The sequence below is a fragment of the Natator depressus genome, chromosome 24 (assembly GCF_965152275.1).
Source record: "Natator depressus isolate rNatDep1 chromosome 24, rNatDep2.hap1, whole genome shotgun sequence".
Taxonomy (NCBI): domain Eukaryota; kingdom Metazoa; phylum Chordata; order Testudines; family Cheloniidae; genus Natator; species Natator depressus.
The window spans coordinates 3,313,603-3,331,911 of NC_134257.1; the positions used below are offsets into that span (position 1 = coordinate 3,313,603).

The following is an 18,309-nucleotide window of genomic DNA, read 5'->3' on the forward strand; positions in this document are numbered from 1 at the left end:
TGAGCAGAAATTCCCTGATCTGCCCTCTCCCAGCTTGGTTTGATACCAGCTGAGAAACACCAGGTGGGGCAGATTGATTGATTGCTCGGAAGCTACAGAGACGGACGCAGCTGCGGGTGGCCGTAGTTTGGGCAATCCCTGAAAAGCAGCGGCTGGAGCTGTTCCGATGGCACGGCCGGGGTACATTCTTGCAAGGACCCTTGAGCAAATGATACAGGAAACCTGTTTAAAGCTTCTGCAGGGCTAGAAGTGGAACTTGTTCGGGCAGAAATTCACCCTTGTGCAGAGAGACCAGGCCTCTCCTACGTCCTGCTGTGAGGGCGATAAATGGTGTATGGGCCTCGTGCTGGCTCCTCTGCACAGGGGTGAATTAATTTCCCCCTGAGTGAGATAAACAGGGAAAAGAGAAGCTGGAAGGTGAGACGCTGCCACGTGGAGTCAGCAAGACGAGCCAGCAGCTCCGTGCCAAGGACAGGGAGCGGCTGGAGAGCTGGCATGGGCAGACGCAGCTTGCGGAGCAGGTATAAATCCTCTAATCCAAGTCAGAGCATTTCTGGAAGCCAGCAAGGGAGAAGGCTGAGCACCACAGCACCAACATTGGTGACAACTCTGACCACACAGATTTAAAATAAACAACAGGAAATGCTTCTTCACACAACGCACAGTTGACCTGCAGAACTCCTTGCCAGAGGATGTCGAGACGGCTAAAAGTATAACTGAGTTCAAAAAAAGAACTAGATAAGTTCCTGGTGGACAGGTCCATCAATGGCTATTAGCCAAGATGGTCAGGGATGCAACCCCATGCTCTGAGTGTCCCTAAGCCTCTGACTGCCAGGGGATGGATCACTTGGTAATTGCCCTGTTCTGTTCATTCCCTTTGAATCACCTGGCACTAGCCACTGTTACTATCTGAATCTGGGATATATGGCCCATTGGTCTGACGCAGTATGGTTCTCATGCTCAGCTCTGCCCTCCACCCCGGCTAGAAATGGGGTCAGCAGGGCTCATACCATGGTGTAGCAGCTCAGGTAATGGATTAGAATTCAGGAGAGCTGGGCTGTAATCCCTGTTCTTCCACTGACCTGCCGTGTGACCTTGGGCCAAGTCACTTCCAGCTGTGTGCCTCAGTTTCCCCTCCCACCCTATATCTCTTTAGGCCGGAAGCTCTTTATGGCTCGGGCTGTCTGTGCAGTGCCCAGCCCAACGGGGGCCTGCTTTCAGCCGTGGCTTGTGGGTGCTACAGTGATAATAAATCCTACACGAGACCCACATCCTGACAGCAGTTACACCCAGGCCACCCCACTGAAGTCCACAAGTCCACCCCACTGAAGTCCACTGAAGTCCCCGGCACTTGGTTGTGCCAGGGTCCCAGGGTGTCTTCAGGCAGATACAGCTCCGTCTGCACTAGAGGACTTTCTTACCGCTCCCTGGCAGGCCTAGGTAGGCCTTAGCAAATATTATACTGCACTGAGTCATTCACTCTTCCGAGACTCAGGTGCAGCAGGTAAGTAGTGGAATGAACTGGGCCATGTGCACCACCGCCTTCTGCTGCTTAGAAGCACTATTGCTCGTCTGTGTGTCAGCAGCCTTACACTGCCTACAGCTGAGGGGGAGTCACCTGCAGGTAATATAGCAGAGGCCTGGGCTTTTGGAGCTGGAGGGTCTGGATTCTAGCCCTGCTGATGCCCTGAATTTCCAAGTGCCCTCAATGTGCAGCATGAAGACTAAGGCCCAGATCCACAGAGGTGTTTAGGCTCCCAACTCCCATTGCAATTAATGGGAGTTAGGAGACTAAATACCCTTTATGGATTGAAATGCATGGGAGTTGGGAGCCTACATACTTTTGTGGATTGAAATTCATGGGAGTTAGGAGCCTAAATACCATTGTGGATTGAAATGCATGGGAGTTAGGAGCTTACATACTTCTGTGGGTTGAAATTCAGGGGAGATAGGAGCCTAACTATTGTTATGGATTGAAATTCATGGCAGCTTGACGCCTAAACCCCTTTGAGGATCTGGGCCCAGGGGTTATGGGCTCGTTTACCGTATTGCCACACAGAGGCACCCACCCGTTCAGCAGCTTAGCAAAGGGCCCCCCACCGCGTCTCGGCGGCGGCGGCGAAGGGGAAACTCGGAGGAGAGAGAAAGGCAGGAGGGGAAGAGAGAGGAAAAGAAGTTGAAGGAGAGAAAGGAAGCGAAGGGAAACGGGGTGCGGGGGGATGCCGGGGCGGAGCCCGAAGGAAGGAGAGGAGAGCCCCAGCCCAAAGCACATGCCTGGGCGCCCCGCAGCCCGAGGGCAAGTCCGGACCCGCCGGCAGCCGGGCGCAGCCTCCGCCCAACCAGGCGAGAGGGGCCGGGCCAGCCGGGCTGCCGAGGGCGGTGGCCGGGGCTGGGCGCGGCTCAGAGGCTGCCCCAGAGTCTGCTCCTCGCAGCGCTCCGCCGTCCGCTCCCTCCGCTGCAGCCATGGTGAGTGGGGGGCCCGGGCTTGGGGGTTCGGCTCGGCTCTGACCCAGCACAGGGACTGCTGGGGAAAACCAGGGCGGCGTTTTCCGACCGGGCAGGGGAACCCCCCCTTTGGCACGGGGGGAGCAGCCCCCAGCGGAGTTATAAACTCTCCCTGGGAAGGGCCGGGGGTGGGGGGGACTCGGGAGAGGGCGGGGGGCAGGGCCGGGCCCCAGGGGAGCCAGGGACAGAAGCGCCCCTGGAGTTTTTAGCATGTCAGTTGCACACAGGACTGGCAATGGAGGGAGATGGGGGGTGCTGAGCTCAGCCCCCCCCCCAAAGGCCTGTATGGGGTGAAAGGGGAGAGGGTGGGGGCAGGGGGGCTGAGCTCAGCCCCCCCCTCCAAAGGCCTGTATGGGGTGAAAGGGGAGAGGGTGGGGGCAGGGGGGCTGAGCTCATTTCCCCCCCCCCCAAGGCCTGTACGGGGTGAAAGGGGAGAGGGTGAGGGGAGGGGTGCTGAGCTCAGTCCCCCCCCCAAAGGCCTGTATGGGGTGAAAGGGGAGAGGGTGGGGGCAGGGGTGCTGAGCTCAGCCCCCCCCCCAAAAGGCCTGTATGGGGTGAAAGGGAGAGGGTGGGGGCAGGGGGGCTGAGCTCATTTCCCCCCCCCCAAAGGCCTGTACGGGGTGAAAGGGGAGAGGGTGAGGGGAGGGGTGCTGAGCTCAGCGCCCCCCCCCCAAAGGCCTGTATGGGGTGAAAGGGGAAAGAGTGGGGGCAGGGGGGGATGAGCTCAGCGCCCCCCCCAGGCCTGTACGGGGTGAAAGGGGAGAGGGTGGGGGCAGGGGTGCTGAGCTCAGCCCCCCCCCCCCAAAAGGCCTGTATGGGGTGAAAGGGAGAGGGTGGGGGCAGGGGGGCTGAGCTCATTCTCCCCCCCCCCCCAAAGGCCTGTACGGGGTGAAAGGGGAGAGGGTGAGGGGAGGGGTGCTGAGCTCAGCGCCCCCCCCCCCAAAGGCCTGTATGGGGTGAAAGGGGAAAGAGTGGGGGCAGGGGGGGATGAGCTCAGCGCCCCCCCCCAAAGGCCTGTATGGGGTGAAAGGGGAGAGGGTGGGGGCAGGGAGGGATGAGCTGAGCGCCCCCCCCCAGGCCTGTACGGGGTGAAAGGGGAGAGGGTGGGGGCAGGGGTGCTGAGCTCAGCCCGCCACCCCCCCAAAGGCCTGTATGGGGTGAAAGGGGAGAGAGTGGGGGCAGGGGTGCTGAGAGCCATTGAACCAAACTGTAAAACCTGGATAGAATGGAAAACACTTCAAGCCAGAGGGTGCAGCACCCCTAGTCCAGCACCTCTGGGTGGGGCCCCAGCTAACAGGATGGGTCAGGGCTCCAGACTTCTCGTGGCAGGCCCGTTGTGAGGAGGAGCTGGAGCTGATCCGCGCCCACGCTATGATCTCACTCTCTTCCCCTCCTGCCTGCCTCCTCCCTCCCCATCCCCAGACTTTCTCTTCCCCTCCTCACCTCTCCTGCCCGTGTTTCTCGGCTGCTCCCACCCCCACAGCCCTGGGGGCCAGCCCCTGCCCTCCTGACCCAGCTCCCTGTGGCCCGCGGGCAGAGCTGGCCCCACACAGGAGGATATTACGCAGCCGGGTTTTGGGTTAAGGAAGCTGAGGCCTGCAGGGGCGGGACTCGTTTCCTATCCCACACAACCAAAGAAGGGTAAATGCAGCAGCAGGGAGGATAGGGCGAGTGATTCCCCAGGGGAGGCAGATCTCCCCAACCCGCCCAGGCTCCTCCCGCATAGCTCAGACACTGCTTAGCGCTTTCCTGTCCCTGAGTCACCCAGCTGCCTTTGATTGTCCCGGCCTCCCTGTCACTCCGGATCCCGGCTCTCCCCTTCCCTCCCTCGCCTTAGCACCCTGGCCTCTGGGGAAGAGCACAAACCCTGCGCCAGAAAGGCTGGAGGCAGAGCCGGCTCCTGCTCCCCAGCAGAGAGGGGCTGGCAGTGACTGAGTCCCGGGCGAGGCCAGAAGGGGGCAGGCGGCGCGGCTCCCTCCTTTGCCCGAGCACAGGGTCGGTGCTGGCGCAGCGTGGCCCCTTCCCGCAGCTGCAGCCTCCTCCGATGGGTGCCAGCCCTGCTCTGGAGGGACCCCAGCCAGGCTCACGAGGGGAGGGCAGGCTGCACGGCCCGGTCATTCCCTAGAGGCAGGAGGCGTCGTCTCCTCGGAGCCCCAGTCCCGTTTGCCCATCGCTGCCACCGTAACCAAAGTCCGACTGGAACTGGTGCCTTAGAGGAAAGCAGCCCCAGCTGCTATTCTCTGATGCCCCTGAGCCAACCAGCCGGCCCCTTGCCCGGGGCTGGATTGGAAGTGAGGCCCCCTGGATGTGAACCCCCATATCCCATTCCCCTTGCCCTCCTGAGCCAGCTATTCCTCCCTGAGCTAGGGCTGGAATAGAACCAGCGCCTCCTCCCTGGGAAAGGCCCTATATCCCATTCCCCAGCCCAGGCCCCTGCTCTGGGGCCAGGCTAGAATCAGCATCTCTTACAGAGGAAAGGCAGCACATACCATTCGCTGGTCCCCTGAACCAGCCGTCCTGCCCGCTGCCCTGGGAGGAGGTAGGAAGCAGTGCCCCCTTGAGGGGAGAGGCCCCATCACCCACTCACCATCTCCCCCCCCCCCCCCCCCCCGCAAGCCAGCCAGGCCTGCATTTCACCCTCTTCCTGTCCTGTCTCACATGTATCCTCTGTCCACGGTGTTTGGAGCAGGGAGGAGATCCCTGCAGGATCCCACCCTATTCCCATTTCTCTCTTCCCTCAGAATTTCTCCCATGACAAACAAGGGTGGGGGGGGGGGGAGAAAATGCATTTTTCTCTCCCCCACCCTCCCTGGGCTTGGTAGCCGAAGCCAATTAATATTAACGAGGGCGGTGGAAAAAACCAGACACTGCCTACCCTGAAGAATCTCTCTTGCACAACCTCCGCGCAGACACACCCAGCTCCTCCTGCCCTGCAAGGCAACACGGCAGTTCCCAGGAGGCAGCTGTACTGTGGCTTGGAGGAGCCTGGCTCGCTGGGCCTGTACCCAGACCCCACCCACGATTCACCCCCATCCCTGCGCTGGGCTCTTTCCGCCACGGCCGGGAGGCACTTGCAGCAGTTAGGCCCTGGACTGCGCTGGCAGCTGCATCTCCTCTGTGGTCTGTCTTGCCACATCCGTGCCTAGGAACGAGAGCCGGGGAAGGGGCCGCACCAGCCGGCCTGGGGAAATGATGCAGCTGTAGCCGATACAGTCTGAGCAGCAACACTCAGTTCTAACCTCAGACCCCACCCTCCCTCTGGGCCCAGGGAATAGAAGCCAGGAGTCCAGATTGCCTAACCCCTAGACCATCGTCCCTGCCCAGAGCTTGGGAAAGAAGCTCCTGCTTTAACCACTAGATCATGCTACCAGAAGCGGGATCAGAACTCCGGCACCCTGGCTCTGTCCTTGACTAACCCCTGGACTCCTCTCCCCTCCCTTTAAAGGCATTCACAGCAAGCGCCACGAGGGGTCTGTGCGGGGTGGGGCAACTAGCCGGTAGTGCCAGGAGTTTGCCGCTGGGAGAGTGTGTGTGTGTGTGTGTGGGGGGGGTGTCATCAGTGACGTGGTTTTGTCCCTGCAGTCGAAGATCCCCGTGCGCCCGACGGAAACGGAGCGTTGCATTGAGTCCCTGCTGGCTGTCTTCCAGCGCTACGCCGGGCACGAAGGCGACAACTGCATGCTCTCCAAGAAGGAGTTCCTCAGTTTCATGAACGTCGAGCTGGCTTCCTTCACAAAGGTGAACTGCACCCTCCTTCGGGACACCCAGCCCGGGCGGGGCGGGAGGATTCCAGCTACTGCCACTGTTAGAACCCAGCAGCTCTGCTGAGTCGCTGGCGGGGACCCGGGTGGGCGGGAAAAGTGCTTCCAACGGGCTTGGAAACCGGCTGTCCTTTGGTGCCTTCCCCAAGTGCAGCTTCCTTTCCCCTATTACAGTACACGTCTCCAGCTATCACTCGCCCAGGCAGAGCCCACAGGGGGGCGGAGGAAAGAGCTGTGGCCTTTGGAACTCACTGCCACCAGATCAGGATGCAAAATGCATCTCTGTCTAGGCTCAGCCTCCCTTTGGCAATTAACCTCCCTGGTACTGACCTGTGCAGGGAACCAGCATCGCTGGCTGCAGGGGGTTGTGGAGTTTGCCCCCTCTATTTTGTTGTACGATCTCGATCCACAATTCCATGAAGGGTGCTCAGATATGACCATATGGGTCTCGTAACTGCAAGTAGAGATACTGGTAAAAACCCTCCTTGGCCTTCCACAGAACCAGAAGGACCCAGGAGTCCTGGACCGGATGATGAAGAAGCTTGACTTGAATTGCGACGGGCAGCTGGACTTCCAGGAGTTCCTGAACCTTATTGGGGGCATCGCGCAGGCTTGCCACATTGCACTCTGTGTGCAGGCCCCCCCTGGCCACCACCAGACCAAGAAACTGTGACCCCGCCCAACCCACACCTACAGCCCAGCAAACATTCCCGATGCACCCTGTGCAAGACCAACGGTCAGCTGCAGACCTGCCCCCAGCCTGCGTGTCTGTGGGGGGCTCTCATTGCTTTTGTATCAATAAAAGAATGGTATAAAAATTCCTACTCAGTAATTCTTTTTAATCTCAAAAAGTTGGGGGGAGGTGGGGGAAGGGGGCATGATAGGGGACCAGCATAGCTCCAGTAGTTTGAGCACCAAACTGGGAGCCAGGACTCCTGGGTCTTATCCTTGCTGTGCCACTGCTCTTTGGGGTGTGATGTCTCCCCTCTGCCTCAGTTTCCCCACATGTAAAGCAGGGGGATAATGCTAATTATCCACTTTTTGTCAAGTGCTGTGAGTTCTATAGATGAATGAGCACCATAAAAATCCAAATTATGAGAATTCTTTTAGGGATTTTATGATCATTGCATCTGACTTCTTTAAACAAAGGAATACGCAGGTCTGGGGGGAGGGCAATTATGTAATTTTAAAGGGTGAGATAGATCAGTGCAAAATGCAGCAGCTACAGGGTCAGGAAACTAACATTTAGGGTTGCAAAGAGTTTGGGGACATAACTTGCCTACTCATAAGGGATAGTCCACAAACTCTTGAGATTGGACCAGTGAAGCGCCCCCTGGTGGTGCTGTAAATCAGATCAGCAACACTGAGACTTGGGCTCTCTCCAGCCCTGAGCTGGGAGAACAGCTGTTAACAGAGCAGGGACCCTAAAAGGGGAGAAAAGCTGAAAAGCGAGGGTGAGGGTCTGAACAATACGGGGCCTTCTCAGGTGCAGGAAATGCCTGTGATTAGAGAAAGAGGGGAGAGAGAAAGTCCCACAACAGCATGGAGATCCCCCCATAGCTGTAAAGTCACAAACTCGGGGCACCTTCCCCTACAGGAGTGAAGTGAATGGTACTGGGGTCATGTGTCCTCAAGCACATGGAAATGGGTTAGGGCATCAGCTGGGATTGTCCTGGGTGAGACCTGCCCCCCCACTGGTAGAAATGCTCCAGGCTTGACTCTGGAGCGACACTAGAAACCTTACACTTCCTGTTCAAACAGTCCTGAAGAGAGGTTACAACAGCTCAGAAGCTGGAAACTCAACCCGCTCCACTCGCGTGTGCTGGCCCATTTCACAGCTTGGTTTTGGGAACAAGGCCACGCTGACGTCATATGTTCTGAGGCCAGATGCGATCACTGTGATCGCCTAGTGTGTGACCCACAGGCCAGAGAACTTCCCCGCAAATAATCCGTAGGGCAGATCTTTTAGAAAAACATCCAACCCTGATTTAAAAATGGTCAGTAATAGCGACTCTGCCACGACCCTTGGTAAATTGTTCCACTGGTTAATTACTCACACTTAATAATTTACGCCTTTTTTCCAGTCTGAATTTGTCTTGCTTCCACTTCCAGCCACTGGATCATGTTAGACCTTTTCTCTCTAGACTGAAGAGCCCATTATTAAATATTTGCTCCCCCCGAGGGTACCTCTAGATTGTGACTCCTTCGCCGCCTCTTTGTTAAACTAAGTAGATTGAGCTCCTTGAGTCTATCACTGTAACTAGGACATGCCATACAGTGCTTTGCCCATCCTCTCTCAAGGGCACCAGTGGCTGGGGTAGGGAGCAGCTGCTGTCTCTGAAGAGATGTAAGTATTATTTAGCACCAGGCCATGGTTAGCAGCCTCTCAGGGCAGGTTGGGAAGAGGTCACAGATTATCATAACACTCCCTTTCTGGCCTTAAAGGGAGTTATTCCAAAATAGCTATTCCTGATACATTCTGGAACAAGAGCACCCACCCCTGGAGTTCATCAGGAATAATCAGCTTTGAATTCACCCTCCCTTATTCTGGATTAATTTTCCTGTATAGACACACCCAAAATCTATATTAAACACTAAATGGGAAAGGCACCATTCTGACCATGGGAGCTCCGGCACAGCACAGAGAACCTCACCCAGTGGGTCAAGCCCAGAACTTGTCTGACCTAGAACCTCAAGTTTTCCATGCCTCATTCCACACACATTAAATAAACCCTACTCGGCACTTAACAGATGCTTTCCCCTCTTGGCCTTCAAGCTGCAAGGCCGTATTCTCTACCCCATCCCTCCAGGTCATTAGACCCTGTTCAGGACAAACACCAGAAGCAACTAGGCAAGGGGCCATTTCTTGTGGGAAAAATCTTTCATATTTCCCAGTGAATCAGGAGTCCCGCTCCCTCTAAAGCAAAACCTCAATGCTTTATGAGCGTGACTGTCTCTTTAAAGCCTCAAGAGCAGCACTCCTAAAGAGAAGTGCAGTGCCACCTGCTTACATCACTCCACAAAGTGAGCTGGAACAACCAGCTCATTGTAGTCTCTATCGGAACAGCTGAACCTAGTGCAAGGGGGAGTCTGGTTGGTTAATTCACTTTATTAACGTGAAAAGGAGACAATGTTGAGAAAAGCTGCTAAGGACAAAAAAAAATCAACCAAAGCGCTGGGATTCCGAGCCACTTTCCCGCTCCACCAGGGAAGGCACACAAAGCCCATGAGCCGCCTTGGATCAGGACTCGACTGCCCGTAGGACAAACTCACCTCCAGTGACCCTGATTCTACACAGGGCCATGCTGAACTTGAACCAGGCTGCTTTTCCTGCTCTTGGGCAGAGGGAATGTTCTCTTCTGATGAGGGCGATGCTGCCTGCAGGTAACAGGGGGTGCATGCCACATGAACTGCACCTTGTGCCAGGATCCCATGTTATTACTTGTCATGCTCAGGGGAGGGGGCAGGACTTTCACCAGGGCTTCCCAACTGTGGCGTGGGAGGGAAGAGCAGATCTCACAAACAGCCCAGTTCACAGCACTAGTGCAAAGGATCCAGCGGTTCGATTAGGAGCTGGAATGAAGGAAGGGAGAAGCAGAAGCAAGATGAAGGTTTCAGGGTCACAGGACTGAAGGTCTAGCCAGAGGGAAGCCGGAAGTTCCTGTCTCTCCAGCCCGGGGCAGGACCTTAGCGGAACTGGAGTGGGCTGATTCGCAGCCCAATGACGTCTTTGCCGATCTCTGTCACCTGGAGAATAAAAGGGAAGCGGTTAATGGTTAAGAGCAACACAAGCTTGGGGTTCCTGGCACAGATAGCGTCTACCAGTACACACTGCAGGGATTGACTGCTGGGATGGACAGGGACAGCTTGAGAACCTCATCTCAACCACATACAGCTTTGTGACACCAAGCCTCCTCCTATAGCCCAGAATCCTAGTCCAAATGGCATCAACGGGACCAGGACCCAGCCCTATGTGCATTACAAAGAACTGCTGGCACAGTTCTCCTGGCCTGACCCCACACGATGGCTGCGTTAGAATAAGAAGCAGCGTTTTAAAATGAAGTCTTGAGCAGGAGGCTCAGTCTAGAGCGACCCGCAGGGCTCGAGGAAGGCCAGACCTAGTTGTGCTTTGATTTGTAGGACATGCTGCTGTCGCTGCTATTCTGAAAGGTGTCTCAATGAAAAGAAAGATGAACTGCCCAGCTGGGAGTTGAGGCAGGGGCATGCACACCCTGGGCTGCTCACGTCACTCCCCAGAGACAAACGGGTGCTCTCCCACCAGCAGCTCCAGGCGCTTGTGTTCACACACTCCTGTGGTGCCCCTAGACCAAGCTCAGCCCATCCTCAGTGTCTGTCCCTGATCTGAAGGAGCCACAGACTGCGAGTGGCAGGGATACACAGCAGGTCTTTGCCTCCTAATCAGGGGAGGCTCACACTTAGCTCAATGTAAGCCATGTGACCTGTTAGCGAGGGGATTTCACAGCAGCACCAGCCACCCGGCAGTCCTCATCCCCAAGGAGCTTCCCCAACTTTATACACACCGCACCACTCCAATGTGGAGGGGGCCGGCAGCATGGAGTATAAGTGGCAGGGGAAAGGGGGGATGGCGTGTTTGGGACAGACACCAGGGAAAACACCTACCTCTTAAAGTGCCAGGCAGTCATTACAACCCTTGCAGAGCAAACGGGAGCTGGGTGATAAAGGTCTCACCAAGCCCCCACTCAACTCAGATCCACCAGCCCTGGGAAGGATGAAGGGCTGAGTTGAACCTGCTAGGATTAGAACCTGGGGTTCCAGGGACTCTCGATATTTCAACCCTGAGGCCTGAACCACGCAGATGTTCCCTCCTGCTTATGAGCCACCCTCCTGCCCAGACTCAAGGGAAACATTTACAGGGAGCAATAGGCAGGGAGAATTTGTCAGGAGGAGCCAAGGACCAGAGGTGGGGGAGGAGGGGCTGCCACCACAAGCGGTGCCCTTACCATGGTGACTCGGCAGATCTGCCCCCGGAACTCAGGGCAGTAGCAGGCACCGCTGAGCGGGCACTTCTCCACCGGCTTGCCGCGGTAGATGGGCCGGTAGGAGGCGGCGCAGATGTCGAAGGGGTTGTGCATGTCGTAGTTGAGCTGGTAGGTGTCGGTGGGGTTCTTCTCGCAGGCGGACAGGATCTTGCGCGTCTAGGGAGGGAAGGGGAAGCATCAGCGGGGAATGGAGAGCCAGCTGCAGAGCACGCAGGGCAGGAGCTGTGGAGCACACCGTAGATGGAACGGCTCCAACCTGACCACATCTCTCTGCTTTACACACCCGGAAACCCCACACACCTTTGGGGCTGGAAAACATCCTTCCCTCCCAGCACAGCCTCCCTGCCTGAGACATACATTCCCCCCACCCCAGCGGAGACACCTGCCCCAGCCCCAAGCTCATCGCTTCCCACTCCATGGCCTCCCCTGCCCAGCCTGGTCCCATGGGGAGTGAAGGAACCTCAGCACACCAAGACCCAGTCCCCCCTCGCTGTGCCCTGCACGCTTACCTGCTGCGACACTTCGGGCTTGGGGCCCAGCTCCAGGAGCCGGCGAGCGAAGGTGGCAGCTGTCTTGAAGTTTTTGAGCTTAAAGAAGAGATTGAGGGCGGTGCGCAGCACAAGGATCATGTGGACGGGCTGCAGGTTGGAGTGGGTGAAGTAGGCTGCCATCTGCATTGGGGGAAGCCGAGGGGAGAGAACACCGTCAGGAGGGGGCTTTGAGGCAAAATGGAGTTGCATCGTGGGAGGCGACCCCGCCCTAGCACAATGCACTCTGGCTGCTAGAGGGAGCAGGACAAACCCGGCGGGGTGGAGCTGCAGAGGGACAGGCTGACCATCAGTGCTGTTTATGGTATGGGAGGTGGGTTAGTATAAGGCCTGCTTCACAGATGGGGAAACTGAGGCCCAGTGACTTGCCCAAGGCCACCCGGGGAATCTGCGAGAGGGACTGGGCATTGAATTCAGGATTCCCAGTCTCCTATCACCACTAGCCCATTCCCTCCCAGAGCCCGGAACAGAGCCTAGGAGTCCTGGCCACGATAACTGGAGTGCAGTGCAGCGTCTGTACCTCGCAGGTGCGTTTCTGCTGCTCCAGGGTCTCTTTGGGGAGCTTCTTCCTCTCGATCTCCATCGACAGCCCCACGATGTACTCTCGGCAGATGGCAATCAGCTGCTGGGCCTGTGAGGAGGAGGAGGAGAGAGAGAGTCAGGCACCATGTGCCCGCGGCTCCTGAGAAGGGGGGGAATGGGGGCCGGGAAGAGAGGTGCCCCCCACCTCAGCGATCTCCTGCTTGTTATCCACGACGAGCAGCGGCACGCTCAGCAGGATGGAGCGGAACTTCTCCACCGCCTCCTCGAACTTGCCAGCTGTGGTGAGCTGGTAGCAGACTTGCAGGCGCTGGATCAGGTCGTTGAGCTTCAGGCCGACGACAGGGAGGGCATTCTTCAACCCGGCGTCCTTCCTGGAGGTGTGGGAAGGGTGGGAGCTTCAGTGAGAAACTGAGAACCAGGAGGCCAGCCGGACCACGGGGGGGGGTGTGGGAGGACAAGGTTACCCTGATGGGCCATCTGCACTACAACCAGTCAGTGACACATTGGCCTGGCTGAACCAGGTCCACACTGCAGCTCCTCGACCATCACAGCTGTTTGGCAACCACGGAGGGGTCTCCAAGCCTCCCCTGCTGCCTGACTGGTGCATGCTGGGAAAATCTGGGTCGCTATCCCAAAATGCCTCAGCTACCCCTGCAGAGGACGTACTTCCAGATCTAGCTCAGCTGGAAGAAACCAGCAGCAGGTGGCAGGGGAGCACTAACCCCACCCTGTTTAAGCCCTAACAAGGGGAGCTGAGTGCTTCCCGTCGTCAGAAAACTGCCCCAGGATGGAATTCTCCCTAGAACTTGTGCTATCAACAGAGGGGCCGGTCCCACATCCACTCAAGATCCATTGATTAACACGGAGCCGTTTAAAACACGATTCAAAATTTGCTTGTTTACGTCAGGGGAACGGGAAGGCGACACCAGGCAGGGAGTGGGCGGGGCCTGTTTTGTGTTTGAACATGACTCGCCCTCTGGGGGCACTAACCTGCAGGTAACTAGAACCACCACCCCTCCAATAAGCAGCCTCCAGGGAAGAGTCAGGGGAAATGGTAAAGAGGCCTGAAGGGAGAGGCCGGATTCCACCCTACTGCTCACCAGTTGCGATGTGGGTATCCATACATGGCGGGGAGGCAGGGCAGTGCTTGGTAAGTGGTGCGGCCCCGGGCATAGGTCTGCAGGAAGAGTTGCTTGTAGGGGCCAAAATTAGTCACTCCCACCTGGTCGTGGAGGAGCTGAAGAGAAAGAAGGGAAGCACCACACTTATTGGCTGGTCGCAGCATAAGTGCAGCTCCAACCCTGCCCACAGGCTAGACTGGGATCTCATCCTGCCCAGACATTAGCCCCCAGCCTATTAGAACTTCTCCTTTGTACCTGGGGAACTTGAAGCACAGAGAGGAGAAGTGACTTATCCAAGCAGACATACTGAGTCTGCGACAGAGACTGAAAGAGAACCCAGGTGCCCTGAGCTTTAGCTGAGAAACTCTCCTCTTCCTTAGTGAGGTTAATTCAGTATTGCCAGGCAGCCACAGGAAGGCAGTGGGGTGGAGCTCCCGGAGCACTGTGGAGGGATTTGGCCCCATCTCCCCATTAACATCTCACCCCAAGAAGGGACCTCTAACGCTGTCCTTCAGACTGAACAGCATGGGGCATGAGACTACTGCATAATCTGCCTTGAGCACCCCTTATCAGCTGACACCCCTCTGCCCGACTACCCCTCGCTGGAAGGGGTCACAAACAGGAGGGGGAGAGGGGATCTCCAGGACTCTCCGGAGTAACTTACCCGCATGGCTGTCTCAAAGGAACCACCCAGGATGTGATCAACAGGCAGCTGGGAATTGTTACACCAGACCTATGGGAGAGGAGGAAACGCATTTCAAGAGGAGCTGCTGGGGGGTCATGCCTGCCCAATGCTACCCAGCACACTCACATCCCATTCAACAGCAGCAGCAGGGCTCCAGCCACTTCTCCCAACAAGGCACCACCAGTTCCTGACACTGATAATTAACCAGCGCAGGACGGTGAGCAGGAGGGACCAGACCAGGAAAGGCAGGTGCCCGAGAGAGAAGGTTTCAGAGGCAGGTCCTGTTACCTGAGCTGGGCTGGTGCCCTTGGTGGGTGGCACAAAGAATCCATCCTCAGCTCCTCCTGCCAGGCCAGCAGGGACATCCTAGGGAGCAAACGGGGCACTTATTAGCTAGTCAATGCTGTGCTGGTGACTGACAGCTCTGCAGCCTGGCACTGCACGGTGAAAGCTCACCCCTGGGCTGCCCTGCCAATGTGCTTCAGCCTTAACCTCAAGAATGACTCCTAACAGGAGAGAGGGGAGGAGAGAGTCACCTCCATGGCCCATTCTATCTTTGGCCTCAGCTGCAACTGCCAAGAAGGGGACAGCTGGGGCATGGGCTAGTCTGACACCCCTCCACGCATTTCATAGGCCAAACAGCCATCAGGACGCAATCACCAGAGCCCAGTGCCACCGAATCTTGGCTTTCACCTAAAACAGATGGATTTCTAGGGCGGGGGAGAGGGGGGCGGGAGGGGACCTCAGCCTGAACAAAGCGTGAAGCCATGGGGTGATGCTACAGGCAGCCTGATACAGTAGCTCAAGAGTGTGAGCTGCCCCATACATCACAATGGGGCATTGGGTTTCAGAGCCAATGACAACAACTGAGCCATTGACATTAACCCTTTCCCTGTTGATCACTTCAGCAGAAACATCCCACCCGGATCATGTTAGCACGGCCTCTAATTATTCTCCTTGCTTTCCCAGTGCCCATCCCTCTTTCTTAAGGGCCGCTACAACTTGGCTACTTAAGGCTCCCGACTCCTTCCAAGATCACCTCCTGATCCCACAGCTCCCTACCAGTTCAGGGGGAAGGTCCAAATCCTCTTCAACTTCCCATCCGCCTCCTTCCTCCTGTCCTTTACCAAAGGCTTCGTCTCCAAAGCCTTCCCCGGCATCCACAAAGCCATCTGCACGTTGCAACAGAACTAGAGTCAGAACGTGCGGAGAGGAGAGACACACCCACACACTCCCCTGCATTAAGGGCTGCTCATGTGTTCTCACCTTCATCCAGCTGCAGCTCAGCATCCTCTCCCCAGCCTTCAGTGCCAACCGTGTCAATATCAATATCAGCAGCCAACGCCCCTCCTTTGCCTAGGGAAAGGGACAGGATTCACTCATTCACCCCCCTTCAACAGGGTCAGATATTGGGAAGAACAGGCATTAGGCTGGCCATCACAGCCCAGCTCCTATTGTCACAGATCTGTGCCACGTTAAAGGCCAAAGTCATTTGAAGCATAGGTGAATTGCATCCAGGGGATTTCCTGGGAATGGTTTAAATGTCATCTTTAACGGGGTAACAGCCTGCACCAGAAACCCGTGAGAAGCTGGATGTTTAACAGCTGGGCTGCTGGAGTCACGAGAGGGAATTAAAGCATGTCTAGCCCAGCACAGAGTCGGTTCTGTTGTGATTAATTGGGCCTACAAATTTACCCTGATGATGAAAGTTAGTAAGACGTCACAATAACCTATCACAGCAAATGTTGATGGGAAATGGTGCAATAGCCAGACAGACAGACTGAAGAAGGCCAAACAAAAAAGGCATCCTGATAGAATTCCTGGACTGCGTTAAGATCACGCCTGATAAACAAGAACAGAGTGAGACCCGAAATTAATTAATCAAAATTGGTGCATCGGAAACGAGGCCTAAAGGGTGGACAAGATAATGAAGGAACGGGCTATTCCACCATTGCTCCCTTCTGGGGTCCTGACAAAAGAAGACTTTGGGAGGAAAGCTACTACCACAGTGCTGGCTGGCTGAAAGATGAGAGAAGGTGAAGGAGGGACCCGGATCTTCTCTGTGCTAATCCTGAGAGACATCTTGACCAGACCAGGCCAGAGAGCGAACCCAATGACACTGCCACCCTCTAAATCCCAAAGACCACCTGGGATGGGAAACTTTCTCTTCCCCTCCACGAATACATCCTTTTCCTACCTTCCCTACCTTATTTCTTCTCTTTTCCATCTCTCTCCTTTCTCCTTCTGTCTGATAAGAATCTGGCTTAGCTGGCCAAGACTGCATATTTTGCAGCACTGCTGTAAGCTTGTGACCAGAGAAGCCGCTAAAAGCAATGCCTAAACAGCCCCATGCTGATACAAGTTTGCTGGATCTCAGAGGGACTAATAAGACCACGTGCTATTCCTATGTCCTTCCAGCAGCGAGGCTGCAAGTCAATGTCAATACTAGCGATAAATGCTGCATTTTCTATCTTTGCTGTTCTTCTCTCCCCCCTCGGGTGTGTGTTTTTGTCTTGTCTTTTAGGAACCAGGATCAGACTTTAACAGCAGCAACAAGGACAACTTCTCTTTTCCCCAAAAGGACAGTTTATTACCATCTTTAACACCATCTCAGAGACTGTCAAACGGGGTTTCTTTCTAAAACCTCTCTCCAGCTAAGGGGAAAGGGAATAAGGAATGTTAGAATGAACCCTGTTCATTTCCAAGGCTTTAACTCATTTGCTTCTTTTCTGAATCTTTAATACAAAGTTAAAAGAATTTCTAATAACGTGCCTGCCACGGCACTAAGCAGGCTGAGGTCTGTATAGCAAACCCCAGACCTTGTTTAACCCCGTTTACTATTGGACAGTGACTGTGTCCTGTTCACACCTTTGACTATTTGGGCCCATTTTATCTACATTAATACAACAGTTCCCAAGTACGCAATGCTACCTTTGCTAGCAATTGTTCCTTCAAAGAATCCCTTGGAGACAGTGAGCAATGGCCAGTTAGTGTCCAGAGGCATGATGGCAGCAGGGGGCTGGAGCAGCTTTGCATTGGGGTCAATGTCTGGAATCTGAAAAGAGAGAAATCCATAACTACAGACCATGGAAAGAAAACCCTCGGCTTAGCCTCCCCTCCATGTAATGCAAGGTGCTGGTCTCAGCCCTGGCTGGAGAGGGGGCTATTCCTTCAGGGAGGGTGTCAACTAATGCCTCGACCCCATCAGCCCCAGTGCTAACTCCCACTGCTATCCTCTCCTCTTCCGGGTGGAGCCTGTGACCAAGCAGGAAGCAACAGATGATCAACTAACCGTTTCCTTTTCTGGGTCAAACGTCTCCTTCAGACTCTCGGCTTCTTCATCCAAGCCATGGGTTGCAGCGGTGAGATAGGCCAGGGACTCTGAAAAGGCACATAACACATATGGCAGATGGATCCATCATCTGTAGGGCCCTGCGTAAATCATCTTTTTTCCTTTTTTTTAGAAATGTCATGACAGTGTAAACGTAAAGTATTGAATTTCACGGAGTTTGCATGGAATGAATATTACAAGCAAGTTTAGTCAATTTCAAGAAAAACATCTTTAGAAGACCAGGGTTTGGGGGCATGGTCACAGATTCTGTGCCCTCTGTGAAATCATGATTCACACAAGACACTCAAAATGTGTCAGACACTCCATATACCATACACATGCACTGCTTGGAAGGACAGGGGACTTCCTGTACCAGGTCTCTAGGCCTTGCTGAGATGAAAGTAAGACTGGCAGCATATACAGGGGCCCATCAGCCCCCATAGGCAGCACAGGAGGGAGTTGTGGGATCAAGGAAGAAGGACGGACTGTTTTCTAGTGGTCAAAGCAGGCGATCAGGAGTCCCAGGACTATTGGTAGCTCCGTCACTAATTGTTGTGAGACTTTAGATAATGCACTTCCCGGCTCTGTGCCTTAGTTTCTCTGTCTGAAAAGTGAGGGTGATAATGCTGAGCTGCCTCCAGGGGGCACTGTGAGGGTTAACATTTGGAAAACACTTTGAAACACTTGGCTGAAAAGCAGATGGGGAAAGTGTGATCCAACGATCCCAAACGAACAGGTGAAGTGCATCCATACAGTGGGGTCACACCCAGCCACGATGCAGCAGCTAAACCTCT

General features: G+C 55.5%; 2 protein-coding genes across 2 annotated transcripts in view; one reads left to right on the plus strand and one right to left on the minus strand.

Moving 5' to 3' along the window:
• Positions 1–2,326: 2,326 nt before the first annotated feature.
• S100A11 (S100 calcium binding protein A11) lies at positions 2,327–7,087 on the plus strand. The gene is made up of 3 exons (XM_074938450.1): positions 2,327–2,466; positions 6,088–6,243; positions 6,766–7,087. Exons 1-3 carry the CDS (start codon positions 2,464–2,466, stop codon positions 6,937–6,939), a joined length of 333 nt encoding a protein of 110 aa, XP_074794551.1. The 5' UTR covers positions 2,327–2,463; the 3' UTR covers positions 6,940–7,087.
• Positions 7,088–9,364: 2,277 nt separating this feature from the next.
• COPA (COPI coat complex subunit alpha) overlaps positions 9,365–18,309 on the minus strand; it is a 32,712-nt gene continuing 23,767 nt past the window's right edge. Inside the window, exons 22-33 of the mRNA XM_074938909.1 lie at positions 17,477–17,565; positions 17,116–17,239; positions 15,451–15,540; positions 15,247–15,356; positions 14,473–14,550; positions 14,164–14,232; positions 13,479–13,615; positions 12,563–12,749; positions 12,356–12,466; positions 11,797–11,958; positions 11,249–11,443; positions 9,365–10,013 (exon numbers count right to left, since the gene is read on the minus strand). Of these exons, the coding sequence (XP_074795010.1) occupies positions 9,954–10,013; positions 11,249–11,443; positions 11,797–11,958; positions 12,356–12,466; positions 12,563–12,749; positions 13,479–13,615; positions 14,164–14,232; positions 14,473–14,550; positions 15,247–15,356; positions 15,451–15,540; positions 17,116–17,239; positions 17,477–17,565 (1,412 nt within the window). The 3' untranslated portion in view covers positions 9,365–9,953. The remainder of the gene's footprint in view (positions 10,014–11,248; positions 11,444–11,796; positions 11,959–12,355; positions 12,467–12,562; positions 12,750–13,478; positions 13,616–14,163; positions 14,233–14,472; positions 14,551–15,246; positions 15,357–15,450; positions 15,541–17,115; positions 17,240–17,476; positions 17,566–18,309) is intronic.

Bases quoted from the DNA above. Each gene is read 5' to 3' on its own strand.
- S100A11 (XM_074938450.1), top strand. The intron at 6,244-6,765 runs GTGAACTGCACC...GGCCTTCCACAG, and splicing joins AGCTGGCTTCCTTCACAAAG to AACCAGAAGGACCCAGGAGT.